A 21,881-nucleotide genomic window follows, 5' to 3' on the forward strand; every position below is an offset into this window, starting at 1 on the left:
GATATGAAAAATATTGCAAAGTATAATAATAATTATAAATATATATTATGTTGTATTGATATTTTCTCACGTTATGCATACTGTGTTCCCTTAAAAACAAAGAAAGAGCCTGAAATGGCGAAAGCAATGACATTTTAAAAAAAATCAAGTTACCCCTGTTTAACGTACAAACAAATTTAGGCGGTGAATTTTATAATAGTCATGTAAAACAATTATTTAAAGAATATGAAATTAATCATTATAGTGTTCATTCCGATATTAAATGTGCTTTAGCAGAACGATTTATAAGAACGTTATAAGAAAGATTGTATCGTTACCATACTACAAAGAATACTTATAGATGTATTAATGTATTCGATCAAATTGTAAATAATTATAATCATTCATGTCATTGAAGTATTAAAATGGCACCTGCACAAGTAAATGATTCCAATGTGAATCAAGTGTGCGAAACATTATAAGGAAATAGAATTAATAAAAAGAACATAAGTTGTAAATTTAGTCCGGGTGAATATGTTCGTGTTAGTAAGTATGAATATATTAGAAAAAAGGTATATACCTAAGTCTTCACAAAAAATATTTATTGTAGATAAATGTATTAAATCAAATCCTGTAACTTATAAATTAAAAGATTGGAATTGTGAAGAAATTAAAGGCATATTTTATGCACAAGAATTACAAAAGGTTATTATAAATTCAAAGAAAATTTATCTACTTCAAAAATGTATTAAAACGTAAAAGTGCCTGGATCTATGTAAAATGGTTGGGATATAAGACAAGTATGAATTCGTGGATTAGATCAGATTATATTCAGTCTGCAGGATAAATTCAAATTTTACACACGACTTTTACGTTACTCTTCCTTCAAACGCAAGTAGTAAACTTTTTGATAATACTACAGCTTAATTTCGAGTTAAATTAGCACAACCTATTGATTTAAGTGATGGGGAATGGGGTATTGCATTAACACAAATAAATATTCCGTGGAGTTTTATAATGGTGAAAATGAAGAAATTACAATTACTACTGTTATTGATGAGGAAGTTGAACGTCATCATGTTCGAATAACACCAGGATATTATTTTTCTATTGAATCTATTCTTCAGTTGATTCCTGAAAATGTTCGTATATTACAACATTTACAAAACAAAAATCAAATTGTTATTAAACATTCTTTAAAATTAGAAGATCAATGTATGATTGGTATTACACCAGGATTACAACATATTTTTGGATTTATTAATAAAAAATACACTTGATATTAAAAATTTTGTATACACAAAGTTTAGAAATGTTGATTTGATGTTAACAAGTGGAAAATTTCCTTTTAATTTAGATTATAATATTCCCAACACAATTACTGTCTGCGTTGATATTGTAAAACAATAAAATATAGGGCCATTAGTTCGAAAACTGGGTGTGTATATAATGTATAACATGGGCATGTAAAAATGTTTATGTTTCACACACCACATTATGTTAAAGTTGAAAAGAAATATTTTGATACAATAGAAGTAAACCTAGAATATGAATATGGATTAAAATTACCATTTCGTTTTGAAAACCTCAAACTTGATACTTCACTTTAAAGGTAAATGATTTTGATATTATTGACGATAGTTTTTACATCGCATTAGTTTCAAACGCTAGTACAAATGTAAATCCTACAGATAGTCTAACACATTTTATCAATCAATTAAAAATAGTAAAGGATTATCAGAATCCGATTTTTACGTGGGGTTAGGTGAAGTACATATTCCATTAACATGTTATAAAATTGCCGAATGTAATGTGGTAAAAATTTTTAAAAATTCAGAGCCTATGAAAAGTAAGGTCATTGTTGGATATTATCCAACTATTCGTCATTTAATAGATGAATTAAACACAGTATGAAGATTTATAAGATTTAGTTTCTGTCATATTGTACATGTCGAATGTGATGAACGTGTAAAATCAGTTACATTGTCACACACATTAGCTTTACAATTAGGTTTTTCTGAAAAATCGGATCTTGTTAAAGAACGTCGCGGATTCAACAACCATACTTAAATATTGTATATCCTCATCGAAGTTTTATTTATACAGATATTATACAATATCAATTTTTAGGTGATATAAAATTGATTATTATTATATATAAACAATCTCTGATATTAAATACGGAAAAGCGCAAACAATTAAGTTTGAAGATATTCATTATATACCACTCGTAAAATTTTGTTTTAACACAACCGAAATACTATCAAAAGATCACGCAGGGCGAAAACAATAAAAATAATAATTACAAAATGATAATAATTACAAAATAATAATTACAAATGATATTAAAATTCCAACATTTTTAATATCAAGTGTGTTTTTTATTAATAAATCCATTTTCTATCCATTTACGTATTGGGCGCGACATGGTATCCCTGCCCAATTCTTCTTCCAATTGTGTTCTTGAAGCTACTCCAATATCTGTCTTAAATCATAACAGTTATATCTTAGGCCGTTCATTGAGGATTTTCATGTATATCTTCTCTTGTGCTGAATGAACCAAACGTTCTCAATTACTTGTGTATTCTATCTACATAAATAGACCAATCCCTGTGCCCCTTTATCTTTTTTTCGTCTAAAACATATTTAACTGCGACATTACCTTCTTATAACTAACTGATTCATACCAGCTTTTAGTGTGAATTACCTTCTTATTTTTCCCCACAATTGCATTGATATGCATTGAAATCTCCGATGACATTTACGCAAAGGCCCTTTCTTTTCCTGTCCACAATTTCACATATTTTCTCATAATTTTCCTCTATTTCTTCAGTTGTATGTGAAGCAACTGATACTTAGGAGATGAAATAATTCTCTCTCAGCGTGGCGTACAACAAGGCAACCCTCTTGGCCCTGGTTTGTTCGCACTAACTTTACAATCCATCGTTAACAGTATCAATGCGGAACTGAACATATGGTATTTGGATGACGGGACTATAGCTGGAGGCAAGGATACAGTACTAGAGACATTAAAAATGATTCGTAGACGGGCTAAGGAGATCGGATTGCAAATGAATTTCTCCAAATGTAAGGTCAGCTTTCTCGGAGTCTCCAATGAGCAGTCTAATAATCTCTTCAAGCTGTTTGACGAAGCCGCGCCTGGAATTCAAAGAATTTCGACAGATGATTCCAGGTTATTAGGAGCAGCAATATCTAATGAGGCAAGACGAACAATATTAAAAGACAAAATTTCTAAATTAGAATTCTTCTTTACACGTCTTTCCTTGATTTCAGCTCACTCTGACTTTTACCTACTACGTGCCTCATTGTCCATGCCAAGGCTGCTATACTTTCTTCGCTGTGCTCCTTCTTGGCGGGATGGTGATCTACTGGAATGCTATGACAACACCTTGAAAACCGGTCTAGAATCTATCCTGAATTGTTCACTCAACAATAACTCTTGGTTGCAGGCGTCCCTCCCTGTTAACCACGGAGGTCTCGACATTTGCCGCGTCATGGACCTGGCTATTTAATCCTTTCTGTCTTCATTCTATGTCGCTAAGCCATTGATCGAGACCATTCTCCAACAACTACCACATGTTAATGAGCTACAAGTATTTTCCTCGGAGTAGATGTTTTCAGAAAATCTTAAGGGAATTCATGTCTCAAAACCTCCACTACATTTCGACAAGCCGCCAGGTGCCAAGAGTTGAAAATTGAGATAGTTAGCTTTAACCGTGAGAATTTTCCGGGCTTACTAAAGCTCTCCACTTTTGAAAGAAGCCGATATAGCTAATGGTTTTACCAAAACAGACAGGATAAACAAATACGTACAATTATTTCCTGAATTCCTGTACGTGCTTTTCTTATTCACACTTCCCTTCACCTCCCATTTATCAGAGTAGTGTTCTGGCCATTGAACTCCAAGAACAAACCGTGGGAATCCATGCTTCTTTGTCTCCAGTCACAAATACACAACATTTGCCACTCATATGGGAATACGAAAGAGTTAAGAAAAATAACAAAACTGTATTTTGCGTGGCCAAAATACGCAGGTAAATTTATCATTATCATCAAAGGGTAACATTGCTTCAAAGTGGCCAACTTCCCAGATAAACAAGTGGCCAACTTAGAGAGTAATAAGTAACGAATATCTTATGGGAAAATGCTGGTTCAAGACGAACCAGACCAAGATAAGCAGGTATCCAACTTAGAGAGGTGGCCAAGTTGACAGGTTTTACTGTACTTAAAGGGATGTAGTGGTGATACAGACATACCAACCGACGTCTTCACATACAACTGAAGAAATAGAGGAAAGTTATGAGAAAATATATGAAATTGTGGACAGGAAAAGAAAGGGCCTTTGCGTAAATGTCATCGGAGATTTCAATGCATATCAATGCAATTGTGGGGAAAAATAAGAAGGTAATTCACACTAAAAGCTGGTATGAATCAGTTAGTTATAAGAAGGTAATGTCGCAGTTAAATATGGTTTAGAAGAAAAAGATAAAGGGGGACAGGGATTGGTCTATTTATGTAGATAGAATACACAAGTAATTGAGAACACTTGGTTCATTCAGCACAAGAGAAGATGATATACATGAAAATCCTCAATGAACGGCCTAAGATATAACTGTTATGATTTAAGACAGATATTGGAGTAGCTTGAAGAACACGATGACCCTTCCCGGGGCCGACATTTTCTCTGATCATAACCTTATGCTGGTCGAAGTGGATATTCATATGAAAAATGTTGACAAAAGAAAAGTAGGCAACAAGATATTGAATACTGAAACGTTGAAAAATGAGGAAGTAGGGAATCTTTTCGTTGAAAAAGTCGAAGAAAAATACTCAAACGAGGGTATTCTGAAAAAGATAGGTTCATGTTGTAACAGATGGTGGGAACATATTAAACTTCGCGTACAGCAGGCTAGATAAGAAGTATAGGTTATAGCGGCTAAGAAATCATGGGCTACAGAACAGATGTAGCAAAAAATGAGTTACAAGAAGACAGGGGAACAGCTTGATACAGAAGAAGACAGAAAGATGTACACAAAGTTAAACATCGACTTACGAAGGGAAACAGACAGAGCAAGGGAATAGAGTTACAAAAGAAAATGCGAGGACATAGAAGAATTAGGAGGAGCTGGGAAATCTGAAGAAATATACAAGGATGTGAAATCTATGAAACTTCGGAGGAATCAAGGGGATATTACGATGGCAGTAGAAAATAAAAATGGGAGGTAGTCATCGAGAGAACTGAAGTCTTTCAAAGATTGAAAGAATATGTTAAGTACTTATATGAGAGTAGAGACCTTGTCGCATAGATGTTGTTATAGCATAGAAGTACGCGAAGATGATAAAGGGTTTAGTATTCTTCGGGATACGTTTGAAAAGCTATATTCGAAATGAGAAACGGAGAGGCAACTCGTAATATACCAATCGAATTCATTAAGGATATGGGAGACAAGGGCAGGAAAGAACTGTTTCGATTCTGCAATAAAATATATGAAATAGAAGAATGGCCAAAGGACTTCCTGAAGACGATCATGATACCGATGGCAAAGAAACCGAACCCACAGAGGTATGAGGATTATAGAACTATTAGTCTTACATCACATGCAGAAAAAAAATTTTCCTTCGAATACAGAACAGAAAGTTGTATGGAAGAACAAATTGAAATTGTGAAAAGGATCAGTTTTGGTTCAGGGGAGGTAAGGACAAAAGAGTTGCAATTACATTTTTAAGGGTCGTCGGTGAAACGCAAAAGCTTTATAGAAAAAGTGAATGAGGTGTTGTTATATTTATTGATATAGAAGAGACATTCGAAAGTGTGAACTGAGAATTGTTTGGGAATTCTAAAGAAGGTTGAGTTGGAATGGAAAGATTAAAGACTTATAAGAAATTTATATATGAACCAACAAGTAAATGTTAGAATAGAGGAGCAAATGATTGAGGAGAATGGAATTGGAAGAAGAGATAATGAAAAAGAGCCTACATAATCAAGACGGCATTTCGGAAGGAGGTAAAACAATGAAATGCATACGGTTTGCAGATGATATGGTACTTGTGATGGAATCTGAACAGAAAATCCATAAATGTTAGAAGACTTGAGGAAAGGCTGTGAATACTATGTGATAAAAATAAATGGTATAAAGAAAAAAAAACATCGTGATTGGAACGAAAATGTTGGTTTCAAATATAGAAATAGAAGGGGAGAGAATAGAACAGATGACTAGTTTTTGATACCTGGGTAGTATTATTAGTGATAATATGAAGTGTAAACGTGAATTAAAAGCAAGGATAGGAATGGGGATAGAAGCCCTTAGAAGGAAGAGGTCTGTTTTGTACGACAATCAATAAAGAGTTGAGAAAAAGACTCATAAAACATTTCGTGTGGAGTATTGTAGTGTATGGGGTAGAAACATGGACATTACGCAAAAATTGCGAAAAAACGACTGGAGGTTTTCGAAATGTGGGTGTAGAGAAGAATGGAGAGAACTAGTTTGGTATAGCGGTAAATGAGAGGGTGTTAGAAATGGTGAGGAGGGAAAAATAGTTTTAAATATTATTGAGAAGAGGAAGGGAAACTGGTTGGGATATTGGTTGAGAATGAACTTATAATGGGTGACGTCCTAGAGAGTATGGCGACAGGAAAGAGAGAGAGGGAGCGGAGGAGTCTACAATTGATGGACTAAGTGAAAACAGAAAAAAACGTACGTGAAAACAAACAGATTTGCGGAACATGGAAACTTCTCAGTTTCGGCAAGTATTTGCCAATAATGTCAGAATATCTATGTTGCTAATAATGATGACGACAGAGTTGTTCCTTTTAAAATTTTTTCAGGGGCCAAGAAAGTCCATCGATATGAGTTTCGCGTTTTTTTTTTTTTTTAATTATGCTAGTATACACTTTATTAAAATGTGTGTGTTTGTCAAACTCAGGGGAAGAAATTGCCCCTTCCACTTCAGAAATAATGCCCCTGCTGCTATTCCTGTTATTGCGAAACAAAACGCAGATTCAGATTTGCGTGGATGCAAACTGTTACGCTAAGAGGCTTTATAAGGAAATCACTATGAAGTGAATTCCTATGTGAATAATGTGTTAATTCATGAACCATAACGATAGAAGTCACCGAAAGCTTTCCGACAGATAAGGGATCTAGTAAGATGAGGAGCACAGTGTATTTCCATTGTCATCATTTATACACATAAACATACACGAAAAAGCTCTCCACAAGTAATTTTGGATTTGATTCAGTTTTGAGTTTAGTGCTTCTTTAAGAGCCTTTGAGGTTATATGAGACGGACCTACAGCTTAATGTGGAATTCAAACCATATGACCTTCAATTGACTGTGTAATAATGGATCACATTTGGTACTAAGAGTTAGCAGTTCTACTTAATTTCCCATATTTGAAGAACCCGTATTCTCATTACACTCTATGAATGCCTGTTCTTGTTTGTCCAGAAAACAGACAAGATGAATGAAACGTTTCATAATGTTTCCGTTTTCAAGAAGTCACTCATTGTGTTACCGATCACTTATTTTCTTTTGTTCACAATGCATATGGTCAATCTTAGATTTTAAAAAAGTTTATTCTATAATTACTGCATGCAGATGACATTGAGAAAAATTGCCTTAAAAGGAAGAAGAAGAAGAAAACTTTGTGTACATCATTCATGCCATTGTTTGTTCCTTCTTCCAAATATTCTTATCTTTTTAAAGAAGTAATAGACCAGGTCAACAATATAATTTGTTTGTAGAACAACTACATAGCAACGAATTACTGGCATGTAGCATACTAGGAATGCAATGGATGTACCCGATTGCAATGAAATGAGCTGAGCGAGCTTAAACTACGTAATCATTCCTGGCCATTATGCAATAATAAATGCCATTTTTAATTATTGACAAAAAAATCGCGTGAAAACTTTTTCCCCATGTTAAGTCTATGCAAGCGTTTTTCGGTGATTATTCCTCGATGGTACATCGGATTTTTGATTTCGACCTATGTTGTCACTCAGCACGACATACTCTATCAGCGTGCTAAGTTTGGTTGAGATCGGCCAAACGGTCTAGGAGGAGTTCGCGGATAACCAAACGGCTAACCCGAGTATAAGAGCTTCGCTTCGCTCAGCTCAACTAGGAATGCAATGGATGTACCCGATTGCAATGAAATGAGCTGAGCGAGCTTAAACTACGTAATCATTCCTGGCCATTATGCAATAATAAATGCCATTTTTAATTGTTGACAAAAAAATCGCGTGAAAACTTTTTCCCCATGTTAAGTCTATGCAAGCGTTTTTTGGTGATTATTCCTCGATGGTACATCGGATTTTTGATTTCGACCTATGTTGTCACTCAGCACGACATTCTCTATCAGCGTGCTAAGTTTTCTTGAGATCGGCCAAACGGTCTAGGAGGAAGCGTTTTTCGGTGATTATTCCTCGATGGTACATCGGATTTTTGATTTTGACCTATGTTGTCACTCAGCACGACATACTCTATCAGCGTGCTAAGTTTTCTTGAGATCGGCCAAACGGTCTAGGAGGAAGCGTTTTTCGGTCATTATTCCTCGATGTTACATCGGATTTTTGATTTCGACCTATGTTGTCACTCAGCACGACATACTCTATCAGCGTGCTAAGTTTGGTTGAGATCGGCCAAACGGTCTAGGAGGAGTTCGCGGACAACCAAACGGCTAACCCGAGTATAAGAGCTTCGCTTCGCTCAGCTCAATTACTATTTAAATGTCAAAAACATGCTGTCATTTTAGTTGAAATATTAAATTGAGTAGTTAGACGAACATTCTGTGCAATTATTATTATTATTATTTTTGAATACTCGAGAAGGAAAATTAGATTGCCGAAGATCACAAAGTATACAGTCACAATTACCTCTAGTGTCTGTGTCTGTCTCCGTTTCATAGGCTTCTTCGTTCCACTGTAATAATCAGAAGATGCTACTCCATACCTTCTTCTCATATATTACACAAGATTCAAAACGCATGCCAATATATTTTGTAAATTATTTTTTGAATAGTTTTAGTGCAAAATTTTCTATAATCATGAGAAGAAGATTGACTCTTCCTCACAATCTTTCTGTTTAAAGTTTCGGCGTGGGTAAGCAGTAGAAAGACTTTCTTCCAGACCAGCAAACTGTGCAAAAGAATGACGCTAGTGGACATGATTATGGCTTAAGCTATTGTGCTCCTACTATTAACTGTATGAGGAACTCGCAACAACTATTCAGTTTAAAAGTCAAGGGAGTAAAGCAAAAGAGCAATTTTGGAATTCGGTTGGAAAATGAAGAAACATTAATATTATGTGTATGAGTTTTATCTTTGAGTATGCACTGTTTATCTTACATACATGAGATAACCGCCATTGATCTGTACCTAGAAATGCAACACCTTCCATGATAAATAACTTATAATTATTTACTTGATGTCGTTGACACTAAGTCTTTCAGAAGATGTTTGGAAAATCTCTGCGTAGCGTTTTCGATTATTAAAAGAATAGAGATCAGTTAATTAAACATCGGAGAAAATCAAGAGAAAAGGTTGAAGAGTTCAATGTGGATGTTGGTGCGGAGATGTTCTACTTGGAATCCATTCTGTTCTTATATACAATTTTTATGTGCAATTATCTTCTGCATTTTGACAATTCTTTTACTAGTGCAATTGTTTTTGTATGTTTCATAATAATTCATCTTTGTGCCGCCCAATATCAGTATTTAGTCTATTTCATTTCATTTCATTTATTCGCCTGTTTCATTAGCTTACAAAGCACGAGAAATTCCCATGTAAGCATTACAGTTGTCAAAAGATATTCAATATTGTCAAGTACCAGAGGTATACATCATATTATACCTACACATCTTTCTAAAATACAAAACCATATAATAGGCTATATCAATTATATAAACATGACAGTAATTAGGCAACCGTTTATAGCATACCAGACATGTACTCACGAGTAAGTAATCTGTTGCCAAGTCTTAACTTAGTGATACATTTAAATATTCCTTAATAGTATAATTACATATTTTAGCAAGTAGATTAAATAACGACTTACCAAGAGCAGAAACATTGGTCGTATTCTTCAAGTACATGGGAAGTTTATTATGAAATCCGACACAATTAATATACACTGCTTTGCTTATATTAGCATACTTTTGATGCATCACAAATATGTCACTAGCTTGTCTTTTATTATAGTTATGAGCGTTTTTGCTAAAGATAAAAGATGCCTGTTTTTCACAGTAAAAAGAATAGTTTTATAAATGTATAAGCTGGAAAATGTTAAAATTTTTGCGTCTGTGAAAACCTAAGATGTAGATTTTATGGGTAATCCAAAAATTATTCTAATCGCTTTCTTTTGCAATCGGAAAGTGCTTAAAACATTTTCAGCACTTCCCCAATGTATTATGCCAAAGCTAATTAATGAATTAAACTTGCCGTGCCAAAAATATTAAAAAGTGCTTCTCTCGACACAGTCCCTTTAAGTTAGTATAAATCAATACACACGTTACTTAGCTTGTTTAACGTGGAGATGTGAGCATATCATGAAAGATCGTCACTTATGGTTTACACCTGAAAGCTTTGTCATGCAAGAATAATGAAGTAAGTGAGAGAATATTTTTATTCTAGGTGATATGCGCGGTTTTCCTGAAAAATGAAAATGTAAGACAATGGATTTATCATGATTTATAATTAACTCATTCCCTGTTAACCACTTTATTAATTTGTCCGTGAAAATGTCAGATTTCCTCTCAACTTCTATAGATTTTCCTGTCAAGGGCGCCGATTTCTCTGTGAATTTAGAGGGCCCATCCAGATGCAGAAGGGATATATGAGGATTTTAAGAAATTGCATTCAAATTATACCAAATATTGCAAATTCATAAATACAATGTGAGGGGGCCTACATGAGCTTAGGAGGGCCCGGGCTCCCTCAGGATCGGTGCCCTTGTTTCCTGATATGATCATGTTGATGTCAACAGCATATAGAATACATTTCGCTAGATACATATATTCTAATAAATCATTTATATACACCAGGAAGAGAATAGCAACCAAACCGGAACCTTGGGGAACACCTCTGATTACAGTCGATAAAGACGAACAAGTTGTTTGAACTCTATCTGCAGCTAATTTTGATATTTGTACTACTTGTTTGTTGTCTTCTGGATAAATAAGGGAGAAACCAGTTTTGAGCTACACCTCTAATACCATAAGCATACACCTTGCTTAAAAGAATAGCGTGATCAATGGTATCAAAAGCTTGCGATAGGTCGATGAATAGGCCAACAATATACTTACAGTTCTTTACTTTTAATTCAAGAGCCATATTGGACATGTAATCACACAAGACTGTTTCAATACTTTACTTAATTTGAAAAGCATGTCCTGATGGTGATAGGAAGTTACAAGACTTCAAAAAATTTCAGAGTCGGGACTTCATGACCTATTCAAAACTTTTTGAGAACGTGGAAAGAATGAAGACTGGGTGATAATTTCTTATATCGTAATCGTGATTCCAATATTTTATAGTCGTGACATACTATTTGGAATCAAGCAATTGGTTCGTCTATACCATCCGTTTTTCTTTCTTTGCTTTGTCTTCTTCTTTTTACTTGCAGTTCTACTGCGAACTTTTAGTCAATTAGGGCCTTATGCAGAGTCGTTTTGACTTGTGATTAGTACCATACTAAAGAGTTCGATTAACATATGTTTCCTGCAGTAGTCAAGCCTTTAGTATGACTCTAATCATACGTCAAAAAGACTCTGCATAAGGCCCTTACTGTTTTCATTATCAATTATTACATATTTAATCATAACGACCACATTACTATGTAATTTCAGTGATGTTGTTGACTTGGTGCTAAAGCTGCGACCAAAGTTAATAAGGATTATTGTTATTGAATAAGAAAGAAGAAAATGAATTTTATTTAGCCTGTGTATGGTAAACAGATGATCATTTGTCTGCATAGTAAAAACGATTAAAACGAGATTATCATTATCATAAAGAGAAAGGTTGTTTGCTGCTGGAATGTATGATGGCAACGGAAGGAAGTGAAGTTTATTCAGAAGTAGAAGCCCATCAAAGATCTGATTTGTCAACTATAGAGTCGGTAAGATTTAGTGCAAAGTTTGTTTCATGAGAAGTACCCTCGTCGTTTTGTAAAGTAACTAAAGAGCACAATGCAATATTTTAGTGGTACTCCTAGATGTACAGATCTACAGTAGGAGTTACGCAAAAAAATCCTGGTAATAGTTAAGAACAGCTACTTCTCATCTCCCGTGCACGAGGATACATCTTACTGTTGCACTACCTAAACACCCTAAGTACAAGGGCAAGAACTCAGTCTATTACCTACTTTTTAACACCCTAGATAGTCAATAAATAATTCCTGAAAGTATGGCGTTTCTCGTCCTTCCCTAAATGGAAAGTACGGCTCAAGTAGGTAATAGACTGAGTTCTTGCCCTTGTACTTAGGGTGTTTAGGTAGTGCAACAGTAAGATGTATCCTCGTGCACGGGAGATGAGAAGTAGCTGTTCTTAACTATTACCCACTGCCTTCTACATCCGTCCGTTCCCTCTACCTGCCTGCTCAATCAGCCCAAAAATGCGTGTACCTTTCATCACGAATTCGCCACTAGATGGCAGGTCCTACCATGGCATCCTACCGTTTGACAGTCAATCCTGTAGCGTTGCAGTTTGGCATTTGTGCGTATGCAATACATGTTAATAGAAAGAATGTAAAGAAATCTAAATGGTTTGCGTAAAGGATATAATATGCGGTAGTCATTGAAGAACTACAAAAAAAAAAAAAAAAAAAAAAAAAAATCAAATAGAAACACATTTGTTGATGTTACGGCTGAGGCACAAAAATTAAAGAATACGCACAATCATATATTGGCCTAAATAGAATATATATAATTTTATGCTCTTGTGTGGAGGAACTCTGATGCTATAAGCAAGGGTGCTGATCCTGGGGGCGGGGGCCCGGCCCCCCGCATTGTACTTATGAATATGCGATATTTGGTATAATTTGAATGCAATTTGTCTTAAAATCCTCATATATGTCTTCTGCATCTGAACGCCCCCCTCCCAAATTTACTGAGAAATCGGCGCCATTAACTATAATTGTAATTATACAGGGTAGCTCAAAAGTAGGTATACGCCTACACCCCTGCATCCATCAGGTATATCATTCTAGCTTATAGGTTTATTTGTTTCGGCTGTTCCGAGCTTAAGAAATAAGTACAAAGACATTAAGAATAAATAAAGAAACTAAGTCTACCTTATATATAGCAATAACAAATGATATAAAAATCAATCAGTACTGGGTTGATCAGTAAGTTACTGTATACCTACTTTTAGGCCACCCTATATATAATAAGGAAGTTTAAACCCGAACACTAGTCATTACTAATACAAATGTCAAACACAAAGAATTGTACCTTTTCTAATACACTTTCCAGACTTTGGGCCATCGCAAACCACACCACAACATGTTATATAGATTTTTCTTAGTCTAAGCCAAATTGTACATTGTTTTAGTATTAAAATTAGTGTTGCCGACGATACGAAACAGCAACTGTCTATGAGAAACGAGATGACAAAGCTGTCTCACAATATAGCAACAGCTTCTTGAGATGAAGTAGCTTAAATCTTGTCTCGAGAGCAACAATATCCAAAATATACAAGTGAGTATCGTTTCAGACAGTGAAACTACAGTAGACTTCCAAGCTATGCAAATTGAATACTATATTGAAGACATGGACATTCTTGGGACTGAATCGATTATTGAGAAACCTTTCGCAAAATCTCTTACCGGTTTTGCTATATCAAAATCAACATTGAAACTGGACGTAGTACTGAATTTCTTCAACTTCCAGTCAGGGGCGGATCCATGGAGGGGGCGATCGCCCCCCCCCCAGAAGAGCAATCTTTCTTATTTTATATATATAAATAAAACCCATCCCAAAGTTTGGAGCCCTTAAAAGTAGCAGTATGACAACCCACCGCCCCCCCAGAAGTCGGTCCTGGATCCGCCCCTGCTTCCAGTTTTACTAAGACATAGGGGTGCAGATGGGTTATTTCCCTGAGACCATGAATCAATTTCCGAAAACAGTTTGTGGCTATCTATCACCGTTTTGAGTTATAAGCTTTACTGTTGAAACCGGAAGTGGTCGATTTCAACCAATTCCGGCTTAAGCAGAAGGTAGTCCAAGGAGATGGAAGATATTCCTGGGACACTGAATCGATCCCCGGAAACTGCATGTCGATAGCTCTTGCCATTTTTGCTCTGATACCTGTCAACCGAAGGACATAGCCGTTCTAGAAGACTGCCAACACTTATATTATAGTTTGGAAGTCTAATACTGGAGATCTTTTTCATTTTATAACTCCTCATCAATATACCCCATTGTTGAACTCATCAGCTGTGGAGTATACAGTTAGTTTATTGACTTAGAGAGTTTCGTATATGCAACTGCCAAAGGCTTGAGGAAAAAACGGAAAATCTAGTATCCCTCATGTATACCCCTATTAATTTTCTTACATAGTTCATTATCGGTCGGTATTTCATGAAATAACACTCCATTGTATTCCAACTTGCCTTTTCTTGCTTTGCAGAATAATACCCAACAATATAAGACCATTTTTTTCTAAACTATTGGAAAAGTGTGGTCATTCCTATGCAAACCATAAAAATTTACTCACAGAAAATGGTCAGTACGTGCTGCACTCTAGCGTCGAAATTAGAAAACAAGCGTTCACGCGGGAGACAATGGTTTTTGAAAAGAATGAACAGGCAGGTAAGTGAATCGAGAAGGCGGTGCTATTACCATTTATTTTTTTTTTTTGGGGGGGGGGATGTTCTAGAACACAGGTCCCCCCCATATATGTTAGTACGAAGGTTGTTTCTTTTCTGCATCAAAGTTTAATATGGCATTTATTCCGAAATTGGGCGTCCGCTTTCTCCACGTTTTTTCGCTGTTATCTCCTTTCCACACTTTCTGCAATTTGTTATTAGGTTCATTAATCCGTGCTCTTCACAAACTTTTAAAAGATTTTGCTCGTTATCAACGTATTGCTTCACAAATGTTAAAACTGTTAGTTCATTGCCCTTGTACATTCGCCATGTTGATAACATAAATGCTCGTTTCTTTCCCACAATGCAACTGTTCGGTTACCTTGCGCCAAATAGTTCCCTCCGCTCGCCGTATAGTCCCATGTTTATAACCGCTTATATATAACAAATAAACAGATTTTTCGAGACTCTTATACATTATCAAGCACACAAACGATCAAATTATCCATATCTTTACTATAAATTTTAAAAATTTTGCTGGAAACGGACGCCCAACTTTGGAATTTAACCCTTTAATATTTGCGGAGCGAGCGTCAGCGAGTGAAGGCGGGTTAGAGCCCTGCAGGGCACGTTGTTTTCGGTCTTTATTACAGCGAAATGAGAAGGGGGACCTGTGTTGTAGACCTTGCCATTTATTTAGCATACTCGTCCCCTAGTTCCTTCAAAAGTCATAGGTGACGGTACTTTCTGCACTTTAGCCTTAGAACGACATAACCATTATGGCCATAAATAGAGTATTTTACGCACAAAAGAGTGGTATATATATAATAATATTCGTGTAAAAACACGCACCAACTTGTGATAGGCGGTGACTACAAGCAAAATTTCTACCAGTTCAAGTGCAGGACATTGCGAAGCAAGGGGTTCTCATGTATACTATTACCCCAATTATAATTGTTGAAGATTTATAATTTTTCAATATTTTTTGTAGTGATGCGTCAAAAGTAAACAAGTACGGAATGCACATACTAGTCTATGGTTGTGGTCGGTATAAGTAACGTTTTTATGTATTCCTGGGTGCAGATTTACTTACACCGTCATAAAAATGGTAATTTCACGGTTAAAGTGATTAATTTCATATGAAACGGCGGAGTGTTGCTAAACCATACATGGTACGCATATTTAAACATTTCATGTGAGCATAAAACCCATCAAAGAATGGCATAGGACCTACATAATACGAACTCATATCCAGGTAATATGTATCAGTACTTACATAAATTGTCAAATGCGTTCTTGTGGTAATTCGGAATGCTCATTATTTATTATGGAATTATTTCTTAGGCAATGATAATAAGAATAATTGAATGAAATCCATAAAGAAATGTTTCAATTACTTATATCCACGTATCTATCAAGCACACCGCAACGATGTTTTTTAAATGTGCTCCAAGAAGCATTAGTTGCAGCATTGTAGCAGAATGCCTTTGAACCAATGACGTTCAAGCTCTCCAGGCACGTAGCTGTTAGATACTGGTGTCTAACATTTATATTACAAGCACGGATATCTTATTGCAACCAACAGGTTGCATTCATGCTTTTAGTGGCAGCCTGGCGCAAGTTGTTTAGTGTTTGTATGACATTCGTTCGGACGTGTAATTATGCCTGTAAGGGGTTCATATCAGTTTGCATTCATATTATTAACGTGTACGCACATGCGCCAAGGAAATAAGGGTAATATCTTAGGTAATCATTTGGAGCAGAAAAAGAGAAGTACCTTTTTTTTTCAACTATATTGTCAATTGCACGTATTCTGGTTTACTAAAGGGCCCTCACGGGAGTGCGGCCGTGAGGAGAAAGCACAAATATTAGATCATGGGTATACGCGTGAACGAAGGCAAATACGAATAACACTGACCAATTTGTACTAGGTGGTTACTACACGCTAGATTTGTCTCTCCTTTCTTTTATCGTGGTATTTCTATATTAACTACGGTTACTAACTTCATGACACACACTGTTGTCTATCTTACCTTGTAATAGAGTATTTTTCACCTATTTACATTTTCTATTTTGCATAGTTTTCTTCCTCCTTACAACGTCGAAGAACATCAAATACATGTCTTCCCCTTATTAAATATAGTAGTTTTTCCGCCCAAGCCTTCAGCCCGCTGCACACTATATGTTAAAAATCATGCTTTAAAAAATATTAGAAGCTCTAGTTCGTTACATTTAAGAAATTTATTGTTTTCATATAATTAAATTAAAAGAATAGTTTTCAAGATCCCCAGTCAAGTAAGTTTGTGGCGGACAGCATCGTCTCCGTGGGTTTTCTCGGGGTGCTTCCGTTTCCTCTCACTTTTTCATTCCATCATTCTTCCATCATCATTCACTTGCTTTCATCATTGTCTCTGTCAGCCTAAAGGGCATAATCATGGGACGGTAAACTCAGTAGTTCGTTTTGAATACAGTTTTTAAGTTGCAATATAATCGTCAAAAAAGTTTTAAATCGCTAAATTATCTGCAAGAAATACTTACATGGCAGCTAATTTTATTTTCCTACATACCCTCAATCCACATTGAGGTACTTAAGAAGAAAGAGAAGACGAGCAAAACAATGTATTTATTTAGAGCAAGAATGAGGATCTTCCATTCTATAGATAGTGAATAGCCCATTACCTGCTGTGTGAAGTTTGTGGGTTGTTGCTGTCACCTGCTGACTTCCCGTTGCACGTCTGCATCATTCGCATCATCCAGCTCGTAAGATGATTTCTTACTAATCCAAACTGGAAAAAATCACTTGGAAATAGGCTAAGTAGGTTGTGCGGTAGTTTGAGAAGAAGTTGTAACGGCAACTACGCACGATTCTTGTAGATTTTGCCTCGAGTTAGACTTTTTCGGCTAATGGCAGCCCGAAGTTGCAACGACACATTATAACACAATGAGCAGATTCAGTCTCTTCTCTCCTCTGAAAATGGACAAATCACATGTCTCATCCATTCCAGAGCACGCTAAACTAAACTTTCCCAGTGGAGGCCATAACCTTGAAGAAGTCTTCATCTGGCAGTGAAGATAGTTCTTTTCACCTCATCACTTTAGACTTCTAATGATATACCTATGTTTCATCGTCCATGACGATCCTGTCTCCTTTGCCATACTGACAGATACGTTCGAATGCTTTTGTGTTCTTCGGTCGCTTCATTCAATTACTGGATACGCATTATGCATGCACTTTTCAGAAATTCAACTTCTCGTGCGCCATGTTGTAGGTAGTCCACATGAACGCGGTCAATCGATCCTCAACTTACTACAATGTTCCATTTGTCACAATCTCCACTGAGGGGGGGAAGAGGTATAAATAATAAAAAATATAGGCCAGATTATGATACATGTTGATGAGTGTATTCAGAATGTCCATATATTAGAGATATCGTTATTATATAATTGTTATTTAGTACTATAATTTCATTGTATTCAAAATGCAAAAAGTTTGAATAATACGTATTTACAGTAAGAGAGTAACCTTATACGGGTTTTAAAAAAATAAAAAGAGAGCGTTGTACGGCTATGGGGATCGTGGAGACAGATTGGCGCGTCCTCAGGTTGCGGATCGAGGAGAAAGCCTCTAGATATAGAGGTTAGCTGCGAATATACTGAATAAGCAGTCGCGGACAGACGACTAGGAGTGGTCCTCTTCAGCTTGGGGGTTTGGGTAAGGCTAACAACCTCATCCTGTAAAAAAAAAAAAAAAAAAAAAAAAAAAAAAAAAAAAAAAAAAAAAAATGGCACTTGCTCAGAAACATTCACAAAAGCCTCGGACAAGGACTGATAATTTGGCATGACCTCAGCAAAAGAAAATGAACATGAAATTTGGAATATGGAATATTAGAAGTCTTTATACGACAGGCTCGTTAAAATCCGTAACGAATGAGTTTGAGAAATACAGGATGGACCTAGTAGGAGTTAAGGAAGTTAGGTGGGAAGGAAATGGATCTGTGAATTTCCGGAAATTTTACGTTCTTTTACGGGGAAGGAAATAAAAATCACCAGTTAGGAACAAGGTTTTTCGTTCACAAACGAATATTACCAGCAATTAAACGGGTTGAATTTTCACTGACAGACTTTCTTTTATTACTCTTAAGGGGCGGTGGTGTGATATTATTGTTTTAAATGTGCATGCCCCAACTGAAGATAAGGATGACGATATAAAAGACAGTTTTTACGAAGAAGTGGAACGGATATTTGACCAACTCCCGCGATACCATATGATAATTCTACTAGGGGGTTTCAATGCGAAGGTAGGACGAGAGGATAATTTCAAACCGATTATAGGGAACGAAAGTCTGCATAAGGAAAGTAATGACAACGGTGTTAGACTCGTGAACTTTGCAACATCCAAAAACCTAATCGTGAAGAGTACAAAATTCCCACATCGCGACGTTCATAAATACACTTGGACATCACCAGACGGAAAAACACATAATCAAATTGATCACGTTTTAGTAGATAGAAGAAGGCAATGTAGCATAATTGATGTCCGGTCGTTTAGAGGGGCTGATTGTGACCCTGATCACTACCCGGTAGCAGCGATAATACGAGAGAGATTATCATTGAATAAAGGTAATGTTCAATGTCCGAAAACGGAGAGATTTAATTTAAAGAAATTAAAAGAGAGCCAGGTAAGAGAGGAATACCAGATTGAAGTTTCGAATAGATTCTCGGCTTTAGAAGATTCGGAGTGCACTAGTCTTGAGGACACTTGGATTGAAATTAGAGATAGCATTAAAAGTTAAGTAAAAGAAAAATTGGGACACGCGGAAATACGTAGGGACAAACCATGGTTCGACCAGGAATGTATTAAACTAGCAGAGAAGAGAAAACAGGCAAAATTACACTTGCTACAAAATCCGAATGAAATAACTACACAAAATTTCGCAGATATCAGGCGGGAAACTTCCAAAATTTTTAAACAGAGAAACGCGATTTTTTGAAAGCTAAAATTAAGGAACTTGAAGATAATTAGTAAAAATAGAAATATTCGGGGCATGTATAAGGGGATCAGCGAATTTAAGAAAGGCTATTAACCTCGTGCTTATATATTAAAGAAAGCTGACGGAACAGTTCTCACTAATACGAATAGCATCTTAAATAGATGGAAAGATTTCTTTGACGATTTGCTGAACACGCAGCCAAAAACTAATGTGCGTGGAGAAAAGGAAATACACACCGCACAACCGTATATTCCAGAACCCAACCGAATAAGTAGAAACCGCTATAAAGAAATTAAAGAAATCTCCGGGTGTAGACGAAATTCCGGCTGAGTTAGTTTTAGCTGGAGGCAAAAAATTGTGGAACAAGATACACAAAGTCATCCTCCTTATCTGGAACAAGGAAGAATTGCCACAAGAGTGGAAAGAATCAATCATTGTTCCAATTCACAAGAAAGGCGACAAAACACTGTAATAATTATTCAGGCATTTTTCTTCTGTCAATATCCTATAAAATCCTTTCAAATATTCTATTAGCAAGATTGACCCCATACACAGATGAAATTATTGGAGATTATCAGTGCAGATTTAGACGAAACTGATCAACTATCAACCAGATATTTACCATTCGCCAAATACTCGGAAAAAAGTGGGAATACAATACCCCGGTTGTTTATTGTTGACACCGGTGTGCAATCCAAAAGTGTTCTCTGTGTGGTTTCTGTCCTAAAATGAGGAAATACCTTCGATTGACGAGTTTGAGTCGTATATGCGTGTGCATGATGTCTCCGAGGTGAAAGGGGCGAAATCCGTATTAAAATTGGTTTTGTGGTTATCTTATTATAAAGAAATAAAAAAAAATAGGCCTAATGAACGTTAAAATTCCGTAATCTTTAACAATGAAATCTAGTGCAACGGAAGAACGAAAAGTGTATTTTTATCAATTAATATTCGTTAAAAGTGTATGTTTGAAATTTTCAACAATAACAATGAGTGAAACAAAACAATTTTAATAACTTATAACCATAATATGGATACATCAAACATTTCAAACGATATGCAATGTCTTCATTGTAATAAACATTTTCTTAGCCAAAGAGGCTTATCCATTCACACAGCCAAATGTCATCACGTGATACGCAAAAGTAAGGGCAGTAACGTGAAACTTCAACAGCCTATACTATATTTCGGATTTATTAACCTTAGATTTCAATGACAATTCTTCTGAACTTTTATCCAAAATGAATGATCTTATGTCTCATTTGAAGGCTAATGTTCCGGTTCATCGTCGTGTCCCGGCGGTGCTCGTTCATCGCAAGCTGATTCTCTATGTGATAGTATTCGTAATATCAACAACACCAATAGTGTTGATTCTTGGATCGACCTTCTAGTTTTCCCTTACGCAGTGCTTTGCATCCCACCGCGTTCTGAGAAAGTAAGTAATCTCACCACTTGGATGAAGCTAAGAGTCAGAAGCTGGAGGGAACATCATCGTGAAGTATTAACGAAGCAGCATCGAGGGACCAACGAACCTCGCAAACCACAAAAATCCGGTTCAATCAGTACCAAGAGCATCGAACAAAATTAGCAGATGGTGATATACGTGGCGCTATCAGACTACTGATATCCGATGACACTGTGGCTACGCCAGATACTACATGCTCTCAGAGAAAAACATCCAGCCCACGCTCACTCATTCATCAATCCCGAACCACCTGAGGACTCGACTACAGTAACTAAAGTCTCTTCCATCGAATTATTAAAGGCCATAAAATCCTTCCCCTCTGGTTCGGCAGGCGGAATGGATAATTTCCGTCCCTCAATCTTAAAAGATCTACTTATAAATCAAGACTTCAATTCAAGGGAACGCTTAATCACATCCATTTGTGAATGTATGCACTTATTTATATCTGGGAAAGTGCCGACCATTTTACGACTTTTTTTGGTGCTTCACTTATAGCACTGAAGAAAAAAAGCGGTGGAATTCGCCCAATAGCTGTTGGCAATGTTTGGAGACGCTAATCAGCAGAAATTATCTGCTTCCGGATACGACATTAATTAATTAATTATTTACTACGAGCTTCACTCT

General features: G+C 36.1%; 1 protein-coding gene across 2 annotated transcripts in view; it reads left to right on the forward strand.

The window, feature by feature from the left end:
• The first annotated feature begins 11,879 nt into the window (after positions 1-11,879).
• Positions 11,880-21,881, forward strand: part of lt (vacuolar protein sorting-associated protein light) — a 132,269-nt gene continuing 122,267 nt past the window's right edge. The window contains exon 1 of one of the 2 annotated variants that reach the window (XM_081740168.1): positions 11,880-12,116. In XM_081740168.1, coding sequence (XP_081596294.1) covers positions 12,039-12,116 — 78 coding nt within the window. In that variant the 5' untranslated portion in view covers positions 11,880-12,038. Of the gene's footprint in view, positions 12,117-14,781; positions 14,809-21,881 lie in introns of those variants that run through there. The other variant, XM_081740167.1, reaches the window with a different exon arrangement.

Source organism: Thermobia domestica, chromosome 15, assembly GCF_964235325.1.
Source record: "Thermobia domestica chromosome 15, izTheDome1.hap1.1, whole genome shotgun sequence".
Lineage (NCBI taxonomy): Eukaryota > Metazoa > Arthropoda > Insecta > Zygentoma > Lepismatidae > Thermobia > Thermobia domestica.